The following is a 27,316-nucleotide window of genomic DNA, read 5'->3' on the forward strand; positions in this document are numbered from 1 at the left end:
AGGCTTTGCTTCAGATTAGGTTGGGTCGAAGATTTTTTAACCTAGTCTATTTGTCTAAACATGTATTTAAGCTCATGGGATTCTTTGTTTACGATTTAAATCGGGCTATACCAGGTTGAAGGTAGAGCCCATCATAGATTAGGGGCATAAGTTGGAATTACAAACTAACATCCAACCCAATTTAATTCATATCATTTGAGTGATTTAACGGTCCAATAGTGACACATCAATATTTAATAACGGTAGATATAAGTGGTTAAATATTTGATGATTTCATATGAGGTTATTAGAAACAATTCATCGCATATCAAGTTGTTAGCGATGTCATTTTTCAGGTATAAAAAGTGCAGTTAATCCATGTCATATGTGACCTCTTAATTGACAAATGGCAAAGTATGATTTATATTTTTAAGAAGTGCGGTGTTACAAATTGTGTATCTATAACAATTTTTCAGAAAGAGAATTAGAAAAGTAAATTATACCTCTTTCGGTATATCTTTTAATGGATGTAGCATTAACCGAAATTTAATTGAAAGATTCGGTTGACGTTGTCCGACGGTATTATTTGAGCTGCAATCATCCTTAGACAAATGGACGATGAAAAGATAGTATTAGCCGATTATACTTTACAAGTATTCCGAAAAATTTGAGGGTAAAACTTTTAAAAATGTGTACGTCATATCTATATTCATCATGTATAATATGGTCGTTATTAACCAATACTCTTTTCATCCCAAGATATCGATTTTCATATAAATTAAAGAATTAAAAATAAAAATAACAATTTGACCATAATAATTTTAATAAAATATTGATATATGTTGGTAATTTATGTAGTGCTCATATCAGGGACAGATTTATTAAGGATTTGGTGGGGGCATATCCCCGATGGCTTTTAAAAGAAGATTTAGTATGTCCATATATTTTCATTATGTTAAGCTCAGCACTGATCTCTCTTTTTCATTCATTATGTCAAGAGTTCCAATCTTATGAATGGTAAAGCTACTAACCTTTTACAGTTTTACTTCAACTTTTTTCCCTATTCCCATTCTTGTTTTAAATAAAAATATTTTAACTAGAAAATTAGTTATCTACGTATTTTGACATTGGCTTCAAAACTCTATTGCTTAACTATATAAATAATTCTTTTTAGCATTTTATTTAATTTTAAAACTGATCACTTTAATAAATTATACCGTCAACACAATCTAGTACTTATATTAATTTATGAGATTAAGAATTTGATAAATTCGAATAATGTATTTGATCAAAAATTTCGCGGTGCGATCCTACTTCAATTATATTCGAATATTGAATATGCCAGCTAAATATCTTTCTATAATATGTGGATTTGATAGTGGATGAATGTAAAAATAAAGATCAGCCTACTTTTAATTGAACCCATAGAAGAAATCCATTATTGCACTGAAAAGCATAATAATCCATGGAAATTGCGAGGCTAAATTTAAACTGTGACTCCACGGACGCAAAACCACCGTCGTCAGTGGAGGGAAACGGCGGCGCCACCATATACTCATAGTTAGCTTAGCTAGCTTTGTTTTGGGAACTACATTATTGCTCAATCCTTGGTACTACTAGTTGATATGGAATTATGGATACATACAGGTTTAGTTTAGGTTAACCAATCTTGGGTGAGAATATCCTAATATTCTGCTTAAGTTAACCAATCCCAACCCCACTGTGACAACGACAAAAAAACAAAACCAACCCTTCCACTAACATTAATTAATTAATTATGTAATAGTAACGATCACTCACATTTAGGAAAGGATAGGATAAAAAAGGAGCTGAATAAGAGAACCCCACCTTCTTCATCTTCTTCTTCTTCTTCTAATCCATGAATTTGACTTGTTGAGTTATAGTTGTAGTTGCTGCACTAAAGCAGGCAGCAATCTTCTTTTTCACTTCTGAGTTCCCAATTAAATGGATTTGGGAACTTTCTTTCCTTATTTTACAAAACCCAATTATTTTTCACAACTTGGAACTGATGATTCACACCCGAACCTCAAATCTTCCTTCTTCTTCTTGTTGAAATCCAATTCCTTCTCTCTGACTACTCTTTGACTATTCTTTCCTCGGCTAGAAGAAATGTTGTTGACTCAATCATTATCCATGCTTAGCTCAACGACAACAACCTCCCCAATAGCGACGACGACGACGACGACGACTGCATCTTCCATGGCAATCTTCACCACCACTTTCTCTGATCATCATCTTCATCAGCCACCCATTACTTCTATCAGGTAACTAATTTATGCGTGCTGCTTCCTATCCTGGGTTGTGTTCAAAATACAGTCTTTTAGCTTAATCTGCCACTATTAGCTGTGTTGTCTTAGTATTAGATAGGTGAAAAAACCAAGGATTTGTGTAGTGGGAAAACCCAGGAATACCCATTTGTTCTTTACGATTATCATTCAGGTATGATTGGAATGAGAAGCAGAAGAAGAAGCACAGCTCGACTAGGAGCCTTCGGACTAGGACAACTATATCCAATCAGCTTACCAAAGATTCGTCTCCTCTCAAAATTTACCAGGAGGTTGATTGATTTGTAAAGATAATAATTAATGGCAATTTGGGGATCCGAAAATTTATCCCTTTTCTTGCTCTTGATCACTTTTTTATCTTCCATTCCATCTTTCTCATGATTTCTTCTGGTCAAATTTTCCAGGTCCTAAATGCTGCAAGGAAGAAATTCACTCAAGAGATTTCCTTTCAATCCAAGGACAAAGACATCTCTCTAGCTAGGGTATATAATTTTTCAGTTTGTTCATATTCATATTCATTTTGTTTTCATTCATAAGGATCATAAATGATGTTAACTTAAGTCACGAATCACAATTTAATTCATCATACTCTCTGATTCACTGCAATCTCGTTTTTAAGTTTCTAATTCTTATCATTTGTGGTGCAGGCTTTGCTACATATAGCAGCTGAAGATGTGGCTTTCTTGGGTTTTAATAGAGAAAAGGATGCTTTTTCTCTACATAACGAAATGAGGAATACCACAACCAAAGCTGATACCCAAGAATGGAACTGTGTGGAGCAAATGCCTTTAGATGGAAAGACAATATCTGAGTGGCTGCATGAGTTGGACACAATTGCCAAAGAAGTTGAAGTTGAACTAGTTTCAAGAGATATAGGCTGTCATTTGGTTGAAGTTTTGGAGGCTGTGAATGTGGTTCTTTTTGAGTTGAGAGGCTTGAAAAGGTCCCCTGTTCTAGTAGATTCAAAGCATTCCTACTTGCACTCGGCTCTCAGCTCTGGGTGTGGCAGTGGTAAAATTTCATCACATATTTCGTATTCTTTTCTCTTCATGTTATGTTGTGCAAGTTTTAAAAATTATATGCAAGTTTGTATTGTACCACCTAACTAATATTGTTTTCATTGAGCAGCAATCTTGCTTAGTGTAATTTACATTGAAGTTTGTCAACGACTTGGGCTGACCATCGTGGGATCTCGAGTTGGGGAAGATTTTTTGATATGGCCCCAAACGGGGTACCCAGAGGTGCTTTAAATAATCTTGCAAGCTTGTTAATTTTGATTGAGTTTTCCTTTTATTAGTGCATCATATATGGCAAACTCAATTTTCCATTTGTTTGTCTATGCTATAGGAGCTTTTCAAGGTAACTTCCGGGCACAGCTTATTTGCAATTGTAAATGGAGGGTGTGTGGAGGACCCTAGATCAATGGCGTCGGACCTAACTGGAAATTCACTCTTAGGACTTGAGATAGCCTCAAAACGAGACATTATTGGCATTGCTCTGGCTAATTTGATTGTTAGTTCCCTATCTCTGAAAAACTATACTAAACAGTTTAACTCACTGGGTTTTATGTTTGTGCTGTTATTAATAAACTCTAAGTAGTTCCTTTGTTTCAATTATTAATGCAGAGGGTTCATTGGAAGCGTGCATCTAGATCAAACCACGGTTTGATGCTGACTTCTCCTCTTAGACATGTTCATAGAAGTAATAATAATAGCACACTGGATGAAATCGGCAATGCAAATGTTCCTCTGCTACGACCTCAAGAGCTTAGGTAATATTCTCTGAAAAGAAGTGCTAAGCTCTAATTATTTATCATTTAACAAATGTGCTAATAATTTTTATATTATTGCCAGGCTGGCTATCATGGCTTCAGAAAGGTTGTTGATTCTGCAGCCACATAATTGGGCGTTGAGGAGAGATCATGGCATGATGCTGTATTACAGTAGGTATGTTATAGTTATATTATGTCGAATGAAATGAAATGAATTGAAGAGCATTTATATACTGTAATATTTGTATGATCTGATATTACAAATAAGTGAGCGACTAGAATTACAATTTGATTACTAAAAATGGCAGGGAGTATGGAAAGGCAGTACAGGAGCTTAGCATTTGCATGGCGTTTGCACCGGAAGAAGAGGCTGAGGTTTTGGAACCCTTTGTTGAGAAACTTCATCTGATGCGTCTTGAATCATCTTGGAAGTCTTTTGGACATGCAAGTCCAATGGCGGTTCCTTGAGTTAAAAGATCATCACTCTCTCCTTCTCCATTGTAATTTTACATTGATAAAAGCAGTACTGTTGTTGTTATACTATACAAGAAGTTAGACTTGATATTGTGACAACATACACCTGGCCCATTTTATGCAATTATATGCTCAAGAAGTTGTAGTATATCTGTTGTTTTCTTCATTTTTCTTACGAGTTCCGAATAGCCAAAATATGAGGATTGCAGCCAAGAAGCTTGCGTATCAAGTCACGTCGAGTATTGCTGTACGATATAAATACATTATTTTACATATTTCCAAAATTAGAGAGAGAATAAGCACATTTACATGAAAAGTAATTGCTGGCTGCGAGTTAGTGTGAGTTCTAAGATTGGAACAAGCTATAGTTACTTATTGCTCAAGTTAATGTGTGCTTTTTAAACGCAAAATAGGAAAAAAAAGTGTATACATATCAATTAATGATATGCAGTGATGATGTATAGGACGCTCCCATCCCAAAATTACTCCGCAAAATAGATCGAATGGTTAAAATGAATGAATTGGATTGATTTTGAGTTTAGTCAGCAGGTTGATTCCAATTTCCAAAACGAAGGAAATATTAGAAGAGAAAAAACACACGTTCTTGTCGTGAGAACGATGCGTGTTACTTAACTGGCATGGGATTTCAAGCACGTGACCCTTGCGTTACTTGTCCACCAAAACATGTTTTCCACACCCTTCCTCATGCAATTGCGAAAAAGATGGACGTTTTCTTGTGAAGAAAAATACACAGTTTAATTTAATAACTTACTCATTTCATTTTGTAATAAAATTTAAATTAATGACATTAATTAAAAAGTGAATATTCAATTCAACCAAACAAACAGGATCCATTAGTCTAGTGATTATTCGAATGAACTCTTATTTTGAAGGTTAAGGGATTGACTTTTCAAAACGTAATTTTTAAAATTTCATGGATGAATTGAGTAATACCTTTCACTCGTTGAATAAAAATTAAAAAAAAAAAAAAGAAAAATAAAAAATCAACCAAGCGAAATCGAGAAAATTTCCACTATTTCCTATCACAATTACTTATTTCTACTATTATTTTCGGGCCTTAATAAAGCATTCCATGGGCCAATTACTTAGGAACCAAGTTTCTCCTTAGGACTAAAAAGAATATTGAAAATTTATAGGGACAAATGTGAAAATATATAAAACTTAGAAGACTATATTAATGCATCAAATGGATTCACTACTATTACATTTTGATCTTTCTCTTCATCAAGAATCTTGAAATGCTCTTGTAAAGACTTCAACGCGAAGGAAAATGGATTTCCAGGAGTGAAAAATGAAGGAAGATCCCGGCTCTAAAAAATGGCGGCAAACATAAGATATTCCTTATCGACACATGAATCTAAAATTGCTTCACTATATCCTTTACAATAGTAATAATATATGTCAATTAGAGTGGCAGGTTGATCCCAAAAGAGCATTGAAGGGATTTCAATTCAGCTCAAGAGCAATCCTTGCTACCCAAGGAAAGAGGACACCGTAAACTACACAAGTAAAACGACAACTTTTGTTCTAGGATTTCTTTAAGTAGTTTCCGGAGATTCTTAGAACCGTATTTAACCACCTCATCCATGAAGCGGTTGGGGTCAATATCATCGTCAGGTTTGAAGGGTTCGTCGTCGGAATGTTGTGTAAGATACACCCTGGAGAGGTTTGGCGTAATTGCTTGTGGCAAAAGTAACTCTCACGCCTTGGCGAACCAAACGCTTTGCTAATTGAAGGGCAGGGGTTTATATGGCCTTGTATAGGGAATAAGGCTAGGAGAATGTGAGGAGGTTTCGCCATTTTCAAAAGTCAATAGAGAGATTTTGGTAATTTGATTGAACTTAGAGATGCAGAATATTGGAAATGCTTTTGATGGCTATGATTGGGTTGGATTTTATAATGACATTTGTGGTGACCTCATTTTCATGGTATCGCCATATCATTAACCCTTCGGGGCAGGTATATTTATCTTACAAGTCACATGGTCTATACTTAAATAAACTTTTATGGGGAATTGTTCTCGACCAGTTTTATGATTTACATTGGCATCTCTTCTCATGAGATTTGTTGCATTTACAGATTTTGTTAATGATAACTTGATTTCTACAAGAGTTTTCAATTACGTACTCATGGTAAATTCTTTTTCACACTTTGGCATGCAGGCGAAAGTGATGATGGTAATTAATTACCATTAAAAATTAATTTTCTCACCGCACTGAGGCATTTGTTGGCTTACATATGTATAGGCAGAGAGAGCCAGAGAGAAAGAAGATAAGAGTGAAAAGCTTCCTTGAAAAGAAATTAATTACTCTTCAAGTCACAAACCCTAGAAGAAGAAAAGTGAGGGTGGAAGTACTCAAGTAAATTACCTTTAGCTTCAACAACTTTAAGTTTGAGCACAAAAACAAAATTTCTCCGTCTATCTTTTAATTATTCTCATCTTGAAATAATTAACACACTTTTTTTAGCCACAAACAACAACTGAGTGTCAAACTCTCTGATCGGACTCGTCAAGAATTTCATTCACAATTACAATATGGTTTCGATTGGGCTAATTAATTAATTTTCTTCACCTCTCTTAGGTGTATCCATCTATATATCTTGAGAATTTTATGTATGTATTCATGTATATTTTTTAGACGGAGAGGGTATGTATAAAGGAAAAGAAAAATACAAGTATATGATATGAATAATTAAGAACCTAACTGTTTGAGAAGCAATTTGGGTCCAATTGACAATGACAATTGAAGCCCATTCGTAAATATAAAATCAGGATACAAATACAAAATATTAGAGTATAATTAGGAGAAAATCAAATTATCTGATTATATAATTTTAATTTATATACTGATAGCATTGTATACAAAATCAATTAATTAAAATCATAATTTCAATCTTTACATGGTATCCAGAGCCTACTTTTAGGATCTGAAATTTTTCAAAAACTTTTAAATTTTTTCATCTCACAATCATATCATCATCCTCTGGTGTTGTTGATTTCGGTCATCCCTTGTACCTCCACCCATCTGATAGTTGATGAGTTGCTGACTGGTTCCGACAATTATAGAAGTTGGAGCCGCCAAATCACCAACCTGGTACTCACAAAAAACAAACAAGATTTTCTCTCTGGTAGTTGCAAACGAGATGCTTGTTCTGATGCACAAAAGGAACTTTGGGACGGATCAAATGCCCTTGTTCTGTCGTGGCTTTTACAATCTGTCAATCGTGAAATTGCCTCAACCCTTCGCTACTTTACCAATTCTGCTAATATATGGCAGGATTTCAAAGACATGTTCAGTACGATCAATGGTACTCGCGTATTCTTTCTTTGTCACCAAATCTCTACTCATACTCAAGCTAGCTCATCCATCACCACTTATTTCAATCAGCTCCGAGCCCTTTGGGCTGAACTTGAAAGCATCAAACCACTTCCCATTACTGACGCTGCCCAAGCTGCAATCCTCCATGCTCATTATGATGAGATCAATCTTCATCAGTTTCTTATGGGACTTAACGAGTCTTATATAGCAATTCGAGGTCAGATTATCCTGATGAATCCAGTTCCAACTCTCAGCAGCGTTTACAATATGCTAATTCAAGAAGAGTCTCAGAGATCCTACTCACCTCAAGTCCACACATTGTCGAACATGTCCAACGATCCTACTGCTATGTATTCTTCTGCTGGCTCCTCCTCTTCTGCACCAAAAACAAAGTTCAATGGCAATTGTGATCATTGTGGCATAAAGGGACACAAGAAATCTGAATGCTACAAACTTGTGGGGTTTCCACCGAATTTTAAGTTCACAAAAACTAAACCTAGAGCTCACAATGTCATCACAATTCACCTGCTCTAGTGGCTGCGATAACCAATTCGCCCACCTCTGATACTGATCAATTTTCCTTTGCACCGCCACCTGTGTTCACCCCTGCTCAGTACTCAAAACTTCTCAGCTTGCTTGAATCTTCTACATCACCTCCATCATCCAATTCTGTCTCCATGAATGCAGCATCGACCTCATCTGCGCCACCAAAAGGTAATTCATGAAACTGGATCATAGATAGTGGTGCAACGAATCATATGGTGCATAATTTAATTGATCTGCATAATATAAATCACATAATGACATCATAGGCTGTGCATTTACCTAATGGAAATCATGCAAATATATCTCATTCAGGAACAATTGACATATTATCCTACATTCAACTCAAAAATGTTTTGTTTGTCCCTTCTTTTCATTACAATTTGCTTTCAGTCCACAAATTAGCCAAAGAATCCCAGTATTTTCTCTCTTTCTACCCTGATTTCTGTCTATTACAAGATATCCACACTGGAATGGTCAAAGGGATTGGCAGGGAACACCATGGCCTTTACTATCTAAAGACACAAACAAATCCTAATACGAGAAAAATATTCACGACTACGGCTATGAACAACTGCTCGGATTTCTCCACTTGGCATCATAGTTTAGGTCATCTAAATTGCACTTTCCAAGTTGCTTGTATCAAATAAGATTGCCAGTAATAAAACAGATGTGTCTTCCTGCTATATTTGTTCTCAAGCAAAACAGTCCAAGTTAGCATTTCCACATAGCAATTTTACTACTCATAAAGTTTTTGAGTTAGTTCATATAAATGTATGGGGGTCATATCATATTCCAACACATCAAGGACAGAAGTATTTTTTTAACACTTGTTGACGATTTTAGTCGTTATAATTAGGTTTATATGATGCATTCTAAACTTGACACATTCAAATACCTAAAAGAGTTCGTTCAATATACAAAAACTCAGTTTGACACAAAAATTAAGAAAATTCGATCTGATAATGGTACTGAGTTTTTCATTCGACAGTGTTCCGAATTTCTTACTTCTTTAGGTATTTTACATCAGCATACATGTCCATATAAACCTCAACAAAATGGCTTAGTGGAAAGAAAACATAGACATATTTTGGAAGTTGCTAGAGCACTTAGGTTTCAATCAACCATGCCAATTAGATTATGGAATCACTGTGTAATTACTGCAGTTTATCTTATCAACAGATTTCCAACACCAACCATAAACAATCAAACACCCTTTGAGAGATTATTCAATAAAATACCAAATTTGCAAACACTGAAAACCTTTGGTTCTTTAGCATATGCAAAGAAGCCAAATGTCACAAACAAATTTGAATCTAGGTTTAATCTATGTATTTTTATGGGATATCCTAAACTGCAAAAAGGGTATATATTGTACGATATTACCTCACAAAAATTCATGGTCAACCGGGATTTGATCTTCCATGAATCGATCTTTCCCTTTGCTGCTCAATCTGCCACACCCTCATCTACATCTCCTTCCTCCGCATCATATGATCATGATGTTCCCTCTGCTGCACTTCCATCACTATAAAATCCTTCGCCTAATTCATCACTCCCTCTTGAGATTGCTGCAATGCATGATAACCATACTACTGTTGCACAAGTTGTTGTTGCAGATTTACAGCCTGATATTGCCACACTACTTGAACTTGCTCAAGAAATTGTTCTAGTTAGAAAATCATGTCGAAATGTTAAATCACCAACATGGATGAAAGACTATAAAACAAATACAGCTTCTACATGTCTTATCCGATTTCTGCCAGCCTATCTTATGAGGCATTACAACCTCAATTTCGTGCATATTTGTCCAAATTGGACTTGATTACAGAGCCTACATGTTGTGAACATGCAGTCAACGACACTTGTTGGGTGGATGCTATGAAAAAAGAACTGGATGCATTACATAATAATAACACTTGGCAGTTAGTTCCTCTTCCTCCGCACAAAAAGGTTATTGGCAACAAATGGGTATATCGAATTAAATATCAGGCGAATGGTGAGGTGGAAAGATTCAAATCCAGGTTGGTGGCGAAGGGGTTCAAACAAAAGCATGGAATTGACCACAATGAAACTTTCTCACCCGTGGTTGAACATGTGACAGTTAGAAGCGTTGTTTCCCTGGCTGCTCGATATGATTGGCAATTATACCATATGGACGTTGACAATGCATTTTTACAGGGTGATTTAGAGGAGGATTTCTACATGAAAATTTTACAGGGACTTTCCAATTCAGGAGGGGACTCACGTTTAGTGTGTAAATTGGTCAAGTCCCCGTATGGTTTGAAACAAGCATCGAGACAATGAAATTTTAAACTTACAGCAGCTCTCACTCAATCAGGTTACATTCAATCCAAGCATGATTACTCATTATTTACAAAGGAAGTCGGAGGTAAACGAGTTATAATGATGATTTATGTAGATGACCTACTTATTATTGGAAATGATGCAACAATGATCACATAATTGAAGAAAACTTTAGATACTCACTTCAAACTCAAAGACCTTGGAGTTCTCAAATATTTCTTAGGGATGGAAATAAGCTGTAAATCAGAGGAAATATGTTATGGAATTGATTGATGATATGGGTTTAAGTGGTGCTAAACCTATGAGTACTCCGTTCGAACAAAATCTAAAGCTAACTACTAAGGAACATTTAAAAATTAATAATTTAAATATATTATATAAAAAATTATACAATTATTATTCGTATTAAATATTATTAAAATTATATAAAATATTATTTTTTGTTCTAAATTAAATATTAATATAGAGAATTTTACATAAATTAATAAAAAATTTAGTTTATTTTTTAATATAATTATAATTATATAGATTAAAAAATCTTCATGAGAATATATGAGTGAAGATAGTGAAGTTGGTGAAAGAGAGTGGGAGACATGAAGATGAAGATGGTGAAGGTGGTGAGGGTGTAATGAAAAAACATAATTAATATTACTTAAATTTGTCAAAATTTACATCTAATTTGAAAAAAAAGTATATTTATATTATTATTTTAATTTGGGACGGAGGGAGTATTATATAAAAGATAATTATTATAAATTTATATAAATATAATTATTTTGATTTTATTCCAAACATAAAATTCTACAATTAAAAATATATTTTATTTCCAAAAATAGTAAACATAACAAAAAGTAGAAGACATTTATCAAAATTTGATTTCAAAATAAAATATATAATTACCTGAAAAATAATGGAAAAAAAATAAGATATGGACATTTAAATTAAGAATGGAAAAAAAATATAGCGGATTTTTATTAGAAATAATAGTTTAATAATAATAATAAATAATATATATTATATTTTGATTATGAATAATATTTTTAATAATATCCCCGTTTGAATAGGAAAAATGAAGATATATATTTTTTAATTAGGAATAGAAAAATGAATAAAATGAATTTTAATTAGGAAAATTATTAATTATTTGAAAAATAAAATATGCTCGTTTTAATTAAGAATTCGAAAAAAATATAGCGGATTTTTATTAGGAATAATAGTTTAGTAAAAAATTAGAAAAAATAATATATATTATAATCTTATTAGGAACATTTTTATTAATAATATACCCATTTGAATAAGAAAAAAGAAGACGTGCCCGTTTTAATTAGGAATAGAAAAAATAATACAATAAATTTTAATTAGAAAATATTATTTAATGAGAAAATTAGAAAAAAATATTGAGACGCCCGCTCCCGACCCCACTTGCGAAAATGGAGATCGGTGTCCGAATGGTACCTGTGCATGACGTGGACCTGATTTGATATGCGGAAGTGGACCATTACTTATGCCTCGTAGTCCGATCTTATCTTGTTTTCCTAACGTGGAGAAAATAATAAATATATTTTTGAAAAACTGTATGCTTTCGCATAATGTGAATTATTATAAAAACATTAAATTTTTATATACTGAATAAAATGTGAAATAAATATGAATTTATTTTTGAAATGAAATGTATTCCGTAAAATAAAATCTAAAATGTAAAATATGAATTGATGTCTGTAAATTAAATTGACATCATGGATTATGAAATATATATTTAAACATGTTTATGAATAAATCATAAAGTAATTTATGATGATTAGCTAATAGAAATATATATATTTTATGAATATATATTTTACGAATTATATAATAATGAATATTTACGAATTATGTTTATGAATATATTTATGAATATATTTTATGATTATATTTACGAACCAATACTCATAGATTTGAAAAAACACTATTATAGTGGCCAAATTACTATAATGTCCATGTCTATCATGTGGTACTCAAACACATACCGTCATACTAGACTGGAAGTTAACATTTAATGCCAATCGTATCATTTGTGGAGACCTAAACAACGAATCTCTTGATTAAACTAGGTACTAATGAGAACTGACCGGTAGGATGACCAGTTCAGAACATGTATAGTTAGGGCCTGTTCAGTTGGTTCTTTTTTCATTTTATTTTCGTTTTTAAAAAACTACTAAAAATTACTATTCATTTGTCAGTTTTCATCTTACTAAAAAAAGAAAAAATTTGTTCAGCTGTTTTTTCTCTCTTTCTTTCTTGTTTTCCATTTCATTTCATTTCTTTTCACAATTGATCGGAGATCGAAACCGACAATCGTCTCGAACCAATTAAGCCCATCGAACTCTGGTGCGAACCTCTGTTTCCTTTCCTGTTTCCTCTATTTAACCTCAACCGTGATTCCCTTGCCGGATGATGACGATGAAGAAGCGGTTTCCTTGTCGGACGACGACGAAACAGAAGAGTTATTTTGAGAGGTCTTGTTATTATCATTAGTAGAAGACGTTGAAACGGGAGATCTCGTGTTGACTTTCTGACCCATGAAGAAATCGGCATATAAAGCATCAAAACAACTTAACAATGAACTCATGGTTTTCTGGAAAAAAGAAAGAAAGATTCTTTCTTGGAATGAAAAAAGGTTTCCTTGACTTAATTGAGATCTCTATTTATATAGATATGCAATTGGGTCCCAAGTTTCAACTATGTGCTAAACTTGAAGCTACTGGGATTCCTTAGAAACTTCATCGTCGTGGTGGTCGGCTCTGGTTCTTCGACTACGACGTCCACAAATCTCTCTCGATCTCACTTCTCTCTCTCGCTCATCGAGCTTTGGAGGAATAGGCGGCGACGTTGTCGTGGTCGACTGCGAAAATACAGGTGCTATCGTGGTCGGGATTGACGATTAGAGGAAGGAGATGTGGTGGCTGGCGTGGTGGTAGCTACGGCGGAGGGAGAAGCAGAGATGAATGGGTGATGATGACAATTTTGTATTAATATACTTTGACCCCTAATGTTTCCTTTTGTTTTCATTTTAGTCCTTTGAGAATTTTGAAAATTTCAAATTTGACTATCTCATTTTTTTGAGAATTTTGTGAAAAACGAAAACGAAAACGAAAATCGTCTACTAAACACATTTTCAAAGGAAAATAAGAATTTTATGAAAAATGAGAAATTTTCGAAAATTTTTCGAAAACTGGCTACTACTGAACAGCCCCTTAAGGATTCTTATATCATTTTTATATATAACTGAAATTATATATATAATAACCGAATATTAAATGTATAGGTTTGTGAACTATACATAATATCTAAATATTAAATGTATAATTTTTATAACTTCAACAAAAAAAGTATAGTTTTTATGAACTATATTTTATATATGCATATATATAATTTAATTATATAGTTTATATAAAACTATATCTAAATTCATTAATTTAATTTATTTTAATTTGAAGGTTTCCAGGTCTTTAAAGGCTATAATAATTTTTAAAGTAATTATGTCCTATTATGAAAATAATAAAATCATAAATCATGCATAAATGATATGTATGACATAGTAGTCTAAAACATTCATCAAAGATATACATGTCTTTCTTTCAAAAAAAAAAATATATATATGTAACATACTGTAATGAAAATATAATAAACTCACTGTATACTCGTAGAATCGTCCTTGTCTCGATCCACGTGAATTATCTACCTAATTATATCGATAATTAATTAACATAAATTCTAAACTAATAACGTCGAAATAAAATCTATACAACATAATATTTAAATGAAATGATTGAAAAAGGTTTGAAAAAAAATAGAAAAAAAACGAAATAAAATATATAATAAAAAAAGAAAAACAAACCTTTTTTTCAAACCTTATTTTTTGTGTAGTGGAACATAGTAATTATCTTTTCATCTAAGAGAGATGGCTAAGTGGACTAAAGCGTCGGATTGCTAATCCGTTGTACGAGTAATTCGTTGTCGATGAATTGATTTATATTTCGAATTTATCAAATCCCTTTTTAGTAGATTTTGATTTTTTATTTCTTTTTTACTAATAAAAGATCCGGAATATATAAAATACTAAAAATAGTTAAAAATCAAACAAAAAAACTTTATTTTATTCTTCATGACCACGATTCCTAGATCATTGGATAGGAATCAAGATAAGAGAGAAACAAAAATAATCACTTCTATGTAAATAAAAAGTTTAAGAGTAAACATTATACAATCTCTAAGATCATTTTTTTTTTAATTTTGGAAAAAACAAAATAGAGAATCTATTTTTATACCACATATCATAATACCATATATCCTATTTTGACATCAAGAAATGGCGTGATTCCTAGAAATATATAAGAATGTTCAGAAATTTATTTGTAAAAATAATTGAATCTTTCATTACCAAAAATTAATTTTTTTCCTATCCACAATTAGATATTGATATTATGGGGACTTCAATAGGGTATTTTGAATGGAACGGAAAATAAAGACAAAATAGGAGAGGTGATCTAGATTTACATTTTCGTACTTCTTACTTGTTAGATTTCTATACGATTAATTTAATTAATTACTCACTAACGAGAAATACTTATTTTGACAAATAAATATTTTAAAAATTATCAACACATGAAATCATATTTTATCAATTAATAAAATTTCCCATTTATAATGCATTAATTGATTTAAACCAAATATAAACATAGTTAAAAATCAATTGAACCTAATAGTTGATTTTTAAAATCCTAGAATCGTTTTACTCACATTTTTACATAATCTGTTTCAAAATAATTAATAATAATTACTCTAAAATTTTGACAGGTTTCGAACAATTAAATAAGATTATATTAGGTTCGAAGCTTTAAAAATCAAGTTTAGGTTTGCCATTTAGGTTTGGAAGACTGATTTTGTATTGAACCGAATTAATTTGATTTGAACAGATAAAAATACAAAAATAGCCTTTGACTAATTCTCTTGCGCTGGTATTTCTGTATATTGTTTGAAAATTGAGGGTATAATGGTGTTTTACAAAAAAAGAGTTATAAAACGAAACTGAACCGAATCGGTTTATCAGTCGTCTTCTTCCTCAGAATACGCGATTTCTCTCTCGTCTCCGACACTCTGCTCGCGACGGTCTCCACCGTTTCCGGCGACTTCAAGCCTCGAAACAGCTACCGATGGACTCTTTTTGAAGCCGTGAGCACGAATATGAGGTTAGATTTCTCTAACTCGTCTTATCTTGCTCTGAATCGCGAATTTAGGAATCGGTTTAATTTTAAAAAACTTCAAATTACGACATGAGTTTCTAGTATGTTCTTGTACATGTTATGGGGATTATTTTTATGTAAAAATTACCGAGTTTAATGTACTTTAGATGGTCGAAGTTTACCTCCATATGTTTATTCGGCAGGTTTTCGCGGAGACGTTAGCTCGGATGGACTTGTCGGCGTCCAAGGAATCCTATGGTGATCGAAATCGGTCAAAACTTGGTCGACTCAATCACAGCTCGATATGAACTCGGTTGTGACTCAGTATCTTAGCGGCGGCTTATCGTCAAACGACTTTCGGTTCCGAGATTCTCGTGACGTCATCTATAACATACTGTAATTTAGGGTAATTCTGAGAATTTCTATTTTTGACAGATAATAATTGATAAGATTTCGATTGATTAATCATGTAATCTCGAAAATCATGTAATGAAATTAGAATAGCTTACCCAATACTGTAATTTTGAACTGAAATGAACGGAATTGGACAGAGAAAATTTTTTTCTTGAATTTTGACTGAGAATGGATATTGATTTTTAGAATGAGAATGATTTATTTCTGTGCTGAGAATGGAAGACGGAGGATGTATTATAATGGTGAAAAGAGTAGCTTAGTGCTGCAAATAATTGTGTGGATGTTGAGTGCTGCAAATAATTGTATCGTGAGTGATTGGAGTGTAGTGTAGGATTAGGGTAGTGTACTGTCGGTAACGGAAAAGAAAATTAATTAATCACTCTTTCCGTCCCGAACACATGTATTAATATTTGATATTTCAGATACAATATTCGATATTTGATGTAGGTAATAAATTATGATACTTCTTTTTCTTTTATCATGATACACGGCTGATTGAAATAAATCGTTTAGAGACTTAAAGTCTCGAAACTGCTACGCGATACTAATTGATATCTATCTTGATTTAATAATGCTTTTTTTCGACTTGATAAAATACAGCACGTAGATTACGCGACAACTCGAATAGTAATGCTTATTTCGTACATTATCTATATGCCAAATCAAATGCATGCAAATCTAAGTTCGGTAAAAAATCGGATCACGACTACAAGTTGCTATCTATAGTGTATTATAGTTTTATTATGAACAATTTTTTAAATAATAGATAGAAAATTGATTAGGAATAAAATTATTAAATTAGAAAAAAATAATTGGTAGAATTTTATTACGAATCATTATGTTATTATTGTATTTTGATTTTCTAATTAGAATAGGAAAAAAATAATATCATTGACTTAAAATTGTAACTTGAAATCTAATTAAATTCAAAGTTCTAAAATACATGTGTTAAATTATTATTCATTAATAAAACGTCATGTGTGTCAGATATTGATTTGACAATAAAAATTTGTAAATGGAATAGATTTAAAATAAAAGTCTCGCTAGTGTCTATAAGATGACGACCGTTTAACGGGCACGCCATACTTTTCTAACAGGGAAGACGTTAAGGGGTTCGCAAATTAAAGTTTGAACCTTTTTTTTATAATAAACCTATGATACACGGAAACACGGAAACGTTTATTGACGTGGCGAACCTGTTCCATAAATGTTTTCTAAATCGATATATGTCCGAAATATTTTGAAAGCATACCACATATTAAAAAAATATATATCTAAATTAATTCAATTCAATTATGATTCAACCTAATAATTTCGGTTCAATTGACACTACATTTGATTAAAATTAAACACTATTCAAATTCATCGAACATAAAGTCTAAAATTGATAAACGTAACATCTTCTCCGCCTCTCCTCTGTCCTGACTACTCCCTCTTCTAAGACGTCTTTTCTCTCCCCAATGCCTCTCCTCACGACAACTTTTATCTTTTTACCCACAACAACTACCGTCTTTTATCAAGGAGCATCGAAGAATATGAAAAAAAATATAAGTGATGCATTCGATTTCTAGGAGGATGCTGGATATTTGGAATTCCTGGAGCTCTCACTTGAAAAAACAAAATTAGAGAAATTTTATTCGACGAAGATATTAATTATTGTTATTATGTTATATCCCTCCGTCTGCTATAACAAAAACAACAAGCCTCCGTCTGCTAATACATTTTTTTTAGTTTTTCTTCATACATTCAAAAAGAGATGTATTTAGTCAATATTGATGAATATATACAGCTCTTCTATTTAGAAAAACTAATAGAACATGTATCAACAAACATATGGAGTATTTGTTGTACTTGAATATTTATGTGTGTTTATTTATGAAGAATGAGTTATAATAAATTTCTTTTATTTTCAAATAATATGAGACTTTTTTATATATGTTTTGTAGGGAATTGGTTCCTAATTAGGAATAAAATTATTATATTAGTAAAAGGTAATTGGTAGAATTTTATTAGGAATTATTATGTTTTTGGTTCCTAATTAGAAAAGAAAAAAAAAATTCAACCAGGTTTGTTGGCCTAGTGGTTATCCGGGTGGGCTCTTACACTGGAGGTCATGGGGTCGACTCTCTAAGGACGCAATTCTTAGAATTTCTTGGGATGAGGAAGGATTACCCCTCTTTATGTACTCCAAAAACAGTTGAATTAAAAAAAAAGAAAAACGTTTCCTAAAATTATAAAATGATTCTTAATTAAACTCAAATATCTAAAATATATATGTCAAAATTCTATTTATCAATAAAACGTCATGTGTCGAATTTTGATTTGATAATAAAATTTGTAATTAAATTATAATTGAAACAAATTGAAAAAATATATAAATTCATCATCACTAATAACTCATAAAACAACAAATGATGAGTTAACACTCTTGGCATTTCAGAGAATTGTCTATAAGATATTCTTCGATCCCCATTATTGCATAGTGTTTAACCTACATTTTCAGAATGCTTTTATGTTTTTGTGAGAGATACTATTTACTTCTTTCGTCTCAAATTACATGTAAAATTTTTAGATTTTATATTAATCAAAAAAATAAAAATAAAAGTAGTTATTTTACCAACATAATTTTATTAAGTATTAACACATGTTTGATGTATATACAATGCAAGAATATATTGAAAAGATTGGTGGTCAACATAACTTTAATTGGATTTTTTTTTGAATCCGCTGGTTGTTTTGTCTAAAAAATACTCAAATGTGTTCTACTTATATTGTAGATAAATGTGGTATAATTACTCATAGAAGTTGAGTATAAAATGAATTAAAATTAAGCTACGTGTTAAAATAAGTTGTTTAATGTATATCTAAATTGCAAAATATGCATAGCTTAGGCAAAATATGGATAGATTAGGGTAATGGATAAAATGAAAATAATATGCTTTTATTACCTTAAATTTGTCAATTTTATATGTATTTTGAAAAAAAATATATTTATATATAATTGATTCATATGTTTATATTTACATCTAATTTGAGACGGATATAATATTAATTTATGAAATCATAAATCAAATGTCAGGCTTTGCTTCAGATTAGGTTGGGTCGAAGATTTTTTAACCTAGTCTATTTGTCTAAACATGTATTTAAGCTCATGGGATTCTTTGTTTACGATTTAAATCGGGCTATACCAGGTTGAAGGTAGAGCCCATCATAGATTAGGGGCATAAGTTGGAATTACAAACTAACATCCAACCCAATTTAATTCATATCATTTGAGTGATTTAACGGTCCAATAGTGACACATCAATATTTAATAACGGTAGATATAAGTGGTTAAATATTTGATGATTTCATATGAGGTTATTAGAAACAATTCATCGCATATCAAGTTGTTAGCGATGTCATTTTTCAGGTATAAAAAGTGCAGTTAATCCATGTCATATGTGACCTCTTAATTGACAAATGGCAAAGTATGATTTATATTTTTAAGAAGTGCGGTGTTACAAATTGTGTATCTATAACAATTTTTCAGAAAGAGAATTAGAAAAGTAAATTATACCTCTTTCGGTATATCTTTTAATGGATGTAGCATTAACCGAAATTTAATTGAAAGATTCGGTTGACGTTGTCCGACGGTATTATTTGAGCTGCAATCATCCTTAGACAAATGGACGATGAAAAGATAGTATTAGCCGATTATACTTTACAAGTATTCCGAAAAATTTGAGGGTAAAACTTTTAAAAATGTGTACGTCATATCTATATTCATCATGTATAATATGGTCGTTATTAACCAATACTCTTTTCATCCCAAGATATCGATTTTCATATAAATTAAAGAATTAAAAATAAAAATAACAATTTGACCATAATAATTTTAATAAAATATTGATATATGTTGGTAATTTATGTAGTGCTCATATCAGGGACAGATTTATTAAGGATTTGGTGGGGGCATATCCCCGATGGCTTTTAAAAGAAGATTTAGTATGTCCATATATTTTCATTATGTTAAGCTCAGCACTGATCTCTCTTTTTCATTCATTATGTCAAGAGTTCCAATCTTATGAATGGTAAAGCTACTAACCTTTTACAGTTTTACTTCAACTTTTTTCCCTATTCCCATTCTTGTTTTAAATAAAAATATTTTAACTAGAAAATTAGTTATCTACGTATTTTGACATTGGCTTCAAAACTCTATTGCTTAACTATATAAATAATTCTTTTTAGCATTTTATTTAATTTTAAAACTGATCACTTTAATAAATTATACCGTCAACACAATCTAGTACTTATATTAATTTATGAGATTAAGAATTTGATAAATTCGAATAATGTATTTGATCAAAAATTTCGCGGTGCGATCCTACTTCAATTATATTCGAATATTGAATATGCCAGCTAAATATCTTTCTATAATATGTGGATTTGATAGTGGATGAATGTAAAAATAAAGATCAGCCTACTTTTAATTGAACCCATAGAAGAAATCCATTATTGCACTGAAAAGCATAATAATCCATGGAAATTGCGAGGCTAAATTTAAACTGTGACTCCACGGACGCAAAACCACCGTCGTCAGTGGAGGGAAACGGCGGCGCCACCATATACTCATAGTTAGCTTAGCTAGCTTTGTTTTGGGAACTACATTATTGCTCAATCCTTGGTACTACTAGTTGATATGGAATTATGGATACATACAGGTTTAGTTTAGGTTAACCAATCTTGGGTGAGAATATCCTAATATTCTGCTTAAGTTAACCAATCCCAACCCCACTGTGACAACGACAAAAAAACAAAACCAACCCTTCCACTAACATTAATTAATTAATTATGTAATAGTAACGATCACTCACATTTAGGAAAGGATAGGATAAAAAAGGAGCTGAATAAGAGAACCCCACCTTCTTCATCTTCTTCTTCTTCTTCTAATCCATGAATTTGACTTGTTGAGTTATAGTTGTAGTTGCTGCACTAAAGCAGGCAGCAATCTTCTTTTTCACTTCTGAGTTCCCAATTAAATGGATTTGGGAACTTTCTTTCCTTATTTTACAAAACCCAATTATTTTTCACAACTTGGAACTGATGATTCACACCCGAACCTCAAATCTTCCTTCTTCTTCTTGTTGAAATCCAATTCCTTCTCTCTGACTACTCTTTGACTATTCTTTCCTCGGCTAGAAGAAATGTTGTTGACTCAATCATTATCCATGCTTAGCTCAACGACAACAACCTCCCCAATAGCGACGACGACGACGACGACGACTGCATCTTCCATGGCAATCTTCACCACCACTTTCTCTGATCATCATCTTCATCAGCCACCCATTACTTCTATCAGGTAACTAATTTATGCGTGCTGCTTCCTATCCTGGGTTGTGTTCAAAATACAGTCTTTTAGCTTAATCTGCCACTATTAGCTGTGTTGTCTTAGTATTAGATAGGTGAAAAAACCAAGGATTTGTGTAGTGGGAAAACCCAGGAATACCCATTTGTTCTTTACGATTATCATTCAGGTATGATTGGAATGAGAAGCAGAAGAAGAAGCACAGCTCGACTAGGAGCCTTCGGACTAGGACAACTATATCCAATCAGCTTACCAAAGATTCGTCTCCTCTCAAAATTTACCAGGAGGTTGATTGATTTGTAAAGATAATAATTAATGGCAATTTGGGGATCCGAAAATTTATCCCTTTTCTTGCTCTTGATCACTTTTTTATCTTCCATTCCATCTTTCTCATGATTTCTTCTGGTCAAATTTTCCAGGTCCTAAATGCTGCAAGGAAGAAATTCACTCAAGAGATTTCCTTTCAATCCAAGGACAAAGACATCTCTCTAGCTAGGGTATATAATTTTTCAGTTTGTTCATATTCATATTCATTTTGTTTTCATTCATAAGGATCATAAATGATGTTAACTTAAGTCACGAATCACAATTTAATTCATCATACTCTCTGATTCACTGCAATCTCGTTTTTAAGTTTCTAATTCTTATCATTTGTGGTGCAGGCTTTGCTACATATAGCAGCTGAAGATGTGGCTTTCTTGGGTTTTAATAGAGAAAAGGATGCTTTTTCTCTACATAACGAAATGAGGAATACCACAACCAAAGCTGATACCCAAGAATGGAACTGTGTGGAGCAAATGCCTTTAGATGGAAAGACAATATCTGAGTGGCTGCATGAGTTGGACACAATTGCCAAAGAAGTTGAAGTTGAACTAGTTTCAAGAGATATAGGCTGTCATTTGGTTGAAGTTTTGGAGGCTGTGAATGTGGTTCTTTTTGAGTTGAGAGGCTTGAAAAGGTCCCCTGTTCTAGTAGATTCAAAGCATTCCTACTTGCACTCGGCTCTCAGCTCTGGGTGTGGCAGTGGTAAAATTTCATCACATATTTCGTATTCTTTTCTCTTCATGTTATGTTGTGCAAGTTTTAAAAATTATATGCAAGTTTGTATTGTACCACCTAACTAATATTGTTTTCATTGAGCAGCAATCTTGCTTAGTGTAATTTACATTGAAGTTTGTCAACGACTTGGGCTGACCATCGTGGGATCTCGAGTTGGGGAAGATTTTTTGATATGGCCCCAAACGGGGTACCCAGAGGTGCTTTAAATAATCTTGCAAGCTTGTTAATTTTGATTGAGTTTTCCTTTTATTAGTGCATCATATATGGCAAACTCAATTTTCCATTTGTTTGTCTATGCTATAGGAGCTTTTCAAGGTAACTTCCGGGCACAGCTTATTTGCAATTGTAAATGGAGGGTGTGTGGAGGACCCTAGATCAATGGCGTCGGACCTAACTGGAAATTCACTCTTAGGACTTGAGATAGCCTCAAAACGAGACATTATTGGCATTGCTCTGGCTAATTTGATTGTTAGTTCCCTATCTCTGAAAAACTATACTAAACAGTTTAACTCACTGGGTTTTATGTTTGTGCTGTTATTAATAAACTCTAAGTAGTTCCTTTGTTTCAATTATTAATGCAGAGGGTTCATTGGAAGCGTGCATCTAGATCAAACCACGGTTTGATGCTGACTTCTCCTCTTAGACATGTTCATAGAAGTAATAATAATAGCACACTGGATGAAATCGGCAATGCAAATGTTCCTCTGCTACGACCTCAAGAGCTTAGGTAATATTCTCTGAAAAGAAGTGCTAAGCTCTAATTATTTATCATTTAACAAATGTGCTAATAATTTTTATATTATTGCCAGGCTGGCTATCATGGCTTCAGAAAGGTTGTTGATTCTGCAGCCACATAATTGGGCGTTGAGGAGAGATCATGGCATGATGCTGTATTACAGTAGGTATGTTATAGTTATATTATGTCGAATGAAATGAAATGAATTGAAGAGCATTTATATACTGTAATATTTGTATGATCTGATATTACAAATAAGTGAGCGACTAGAATTACAATTTGATTACTAAAAATGGCAGGGAGTATGGAAAGGCAGTACAGGAGCTTAGCATTTGCATGGCGTTTGCACCGGAAGAAGAGGCTGAGGTTTTGGAACCCTTTGTTGAGAAACTTCATCTGATGCGTCTTGAATCATCTTGGAAGTCTTTTGGACATGCAAGTCCAATGGCGGTTCCTTGAGTTAAAAGATCATCACTCTCTCCTTCTCCATTGTAATTTTACATTGATAAAAGCAGTACTGTTGTTGTTATACTATACAAGAAGTTAGACTTGATATTGTGACAACATACACCTGGCCCATTTTATGCAATTATATGCTCAAGAAGTTGTAGTATATCTGTTGTTTTCTTCATTTTTCTTACGAGTTCCGAATAGCCAAAATATGAGGATTGCAGCCAAGAAGCTTGCGTATCAAGTCACGTCGAGTATTGCTGTACGATATAAATACATTATTTTACATATTTCCAAAATTAGAGAGAGAATAAGCACATTTACATGAAAAGTAATTGCTGGCTGCGAGTTAGTGTGAGTTCTAAGATTGGAACAAGCTATAGTTACTTATTGCTCAAGTTAATGTGTGCTTTTTAAACGCAAAATAGGAAAAAAAAGTGTATACATATCAATTAATGATATGCAGTGATGATGTATAGGACGCTCCCATCCCAAAATTACTCCGCAAAATAGATCGAATGGTTAAAATGAATGAATTGGATTGATTTTGAGTTTAGTCAGCAGGTTGATTCCAATTTCCAAAACGAAGGAAATATTAGAAGAGAAAAAACACACGTTCTTGTCGTGAGAACGATGCGTGTTACTTAACTGGCATGGGATTTCAAGCACGTGACCCTTGCGTTACTTGTCCACCAAAACATGTTTTCCACACCCTTCCTCATGCAATTGCGAAAAAGATGGACGTTTTCTTGTGAAGAAAAATACACAGTTTAATTTAATAACTTACTCATTTCATTTTGTAATAAAATTTAAATTAATGACATTAATTAAAAAGTGAATATTCAATTCAACCAAACAAACAGGATCCATTAGTCTAGTGATTATTCGAATGAACTCTTATTTTGAAGGTTAAGGGATTGACTTTTCAAAACGTAATTTTTAAAATTTCATGGATGAATTGAGTAATACCTTTCACTCGTTGAATAAAAATTAAAAAAAAAAAAAAGAAAAATAAAAAATCAACCAAGCGAAATCGAGAAAATTTCCACTATTTCCTATCACAATTACTTATTTCTACTATTATTTTCGGGCCTTAATAAAGCATTCCATGGGCCAATTACTTAGGAACCAAGTTTCTCCTTAGGACTAAAAAGAATATTGAAAATTTATAGGGACAAATGTGAAAATATATAAAACTTAGAAGACTATATTAATGCATCAAATGGATTCACTACTATTACATTTTGATCTTTCTCTTCATCAAGAATCTTGAAATGCTCTTGTAAAGACTTCAACGCGAAGGAAAATGGATTTCCAGGAGTGAAAAATGAAGGAAGATCCCGGCTCTAAAAAATGGCGGCAAACATAAGATATTCCTTATCGACACATGAATCTAAAATTGCTTCACTATATCCTTTACAATAGTAATAATATATGTCAATTAGAGTGGCAGGTTGATCCCAAAAGAGCATTGAAGGGATTTCAATTCAGCTCAAGAGCAATCCTTGCTACCCAAGGAAAGAGGACACCGTAAACTACACAAGTAAAACGACAACTTTTGTTCTAGGATTTCTTTAAGTAGTTTCCGGAGATTCTTAGAACCGTATTTAACCACCTCATCCATGAAGCGGTTGGGGTCAATATCATCGTCAGGTTTGAAGGGTTCGTCGTCGGAATGTTGTGTAAGATACACCCTGGAGAGGTTTGGCGTAATTGCTTGTGGCAAAAGTAACTCTCACGCCTTGGCGAACCAAACGCTTTGCTAATTGAAGGGCAGGGGTTTATATGGCCTTGTATAGGGAATAAGGCTAGGAGAATGTGAGGAGGTTTCGCCATTTTCAAAAGTCAATAGAGAGATTTTGGTAATTTGATTGAACTTAGAGATGCAGAATATTGGAAATGCTTTTGATGGCTATGATTGGGTTGGATTTTATAATGACATTTGTGGTGACCTCATTTTCATGGTATCGCCATATCATTAACCCTTCGGGGCAGGTATATTTATCTTACAAGTCACATGGTCTATACTTAAATAAACTTTTATGGGGAATTGTTCTCGACCAGTTTTATGATTTACATTGGCATCTCTTCTCATGAGATTTGTTGCATTTACAGATTTTGTTAATGATAACTTGATTTCTACAAGAGTTTTCAATTACGTACTCATGGTAAATTCTTTTTCACACTTTGGCATGCAGGCGAAAGTGATGATGGTAATTAATTACCATTAAAAATTAATTTTCTCACCGCACTGAGGCATTTGTTGGCTTACATATGTATAGGCAGAGAGAGCCAGAGAGAAAGAAGATAAGAGTGAAAAGCTTCCTTGAAAAGAAATTAATTACTCTTCAAGTCACAAACCCTAGAAGAAGAAAAGTGAGGGTGGAAGTACTCAAGTAAATTACCTTTAGCTTCAACAACTTTAAGTTTGAGCACAAAAACAAAATTTCTCCGTCTATCTTTTAATTATTCTCATCTTGAAATAATTAACACACTTTTTTTAGCCACAAACAACAACTGAGTGTCAAACTCTCTGATCGGACTCGTCAAGAATTTCATTCACAATTACAATATGGTTTCGATTGGGCTAATTAATTAATTTTCTTCACCTCTCTTAGGTGTATCCATCTATATATCTTGAGAATTTTATGTATGTATTCATGTATATTTTTTAGACGGAGAGGGTATGTATAAAGGAAAAGAAAAATACAAGTATATGATATGAATAATTAAGAACCTAACTGTTTGAGAAGCAATTTGGGTCCAATTGACAATGACAATTGAAGCCCATTCGTAAATATAAAATCAGGATACAAATACAAAATATTAGAGTATAATTAGGAGAAAATCAAATTATCTGATTATATAATTTTAATTTATATACTGATAGCATTGTATACAAAATCAATTAATTAAAATCATAATTTCAATCTTTACATGGTATCCAGAGCCTACTTTTAGGATCTGAAATTTTTCAAAAACTTTTAAATTTTTTCATCTCACAATCATATCATCATCCTCTGGTGTTGTTGATTTCGGTCATCCCTTGTACCTCCACCCATCTGATAGTTGATGAGTTGCTGACTGGTTCCGACAATTATAGAAGTTGGAGCCGCCAAATCACCAACCTGGTACTCACAAAAAACAAACAAGATTTTCTCTCTGGTAGTTGCAAACGAGATGCTTGTTCTGATGCACAAAAGGAACTTTGGGACGGATCAAATGCCCTTGTTCTGTCGTGGCTTTTACAATCTGTCAATCGTGAAATTGCCTCAACCCTTCGCTACTTTACCAATTCTGCTAATATATGGCAGGATTTCAAAGACATGTTCAGTACGATCAATGGTACTCGCGTATTCTTTCTTTG

At 32.7% G+C, this 27,316-nt stretch overlaps 2 protein-coding genes across 2 annotated transcripts; both read left to right on the top strand.

Annotated features, from left to right (window-relative positions):
- Positions 1–2,109: 2,109 nt before the first annotated feature.
- LOC139882277 (uncharacterized) lies at positions 2,110–4,524 on the top strand. The gene is made up of 9 exons (XM_071866635.1): positions 2,110–2,264; positions 2,440–2,557; positions 2,690–2,767; positions 2,933–3,293; positions 3,411–3,526; positions 3,633–3,797; positions 3,911–4,056; positions 4,139–4,231; positions 4,365–4,524. The coding sequence occupies exons 1-9, from the start codon at positions 2,110–2,112 to the stop codon at positions 4,522–4,524; spliced, it is 1,392 nt and encodes a 463-aa protein (XP_071722736.1).
- A 17,019-nt stretch (positions 4,525–21,543) lies between these two features.
- Positions 21,544–23,958, top strand: LOC139882272 (uncharacterized). Its single transcript, XM_071866628.1, has 9 exons — positions 21,544–21,698; positions 21,874–21,991; positions 22,124–22,201; positions 22,367–22,727; positions 22,845–22,960; positions 23,067–23,231; positions 23,345–23,490; positions 23,573–23,665; positions 23,799–23,958. Exons 1-9 carry the CDS (start codon positions 21,544–21,546, stop codon positions 23,956–23,958), a joined length of 1,392 nt encoding a protein of 463 aa, XP_071722729.1.
- The last annotated feature ends 3,358 nt before the right edge of the window (positions 23,959–27,316 follow it).

Source organism: Rutidosis leptorrhynchoides, unplaced genomic scaffold, assembly GCF_046630445.1.
Source record: "Rutidosis leptorrhynchoides isolate AG116_Rl617_1_P2 unplaced genomic scaffold, CSIRO_AGI_Rlap_v1 contig252, whole genome shotgun sequence".
Classification (NCBI taxonomy): domain Eukaryota; kingdom Viridiplantae; phylum Streptophyta; class Magnoliopsida; order Asterales; family Asteraceae; genus Rutidosis; species Rutidosis leptorrhynchoides.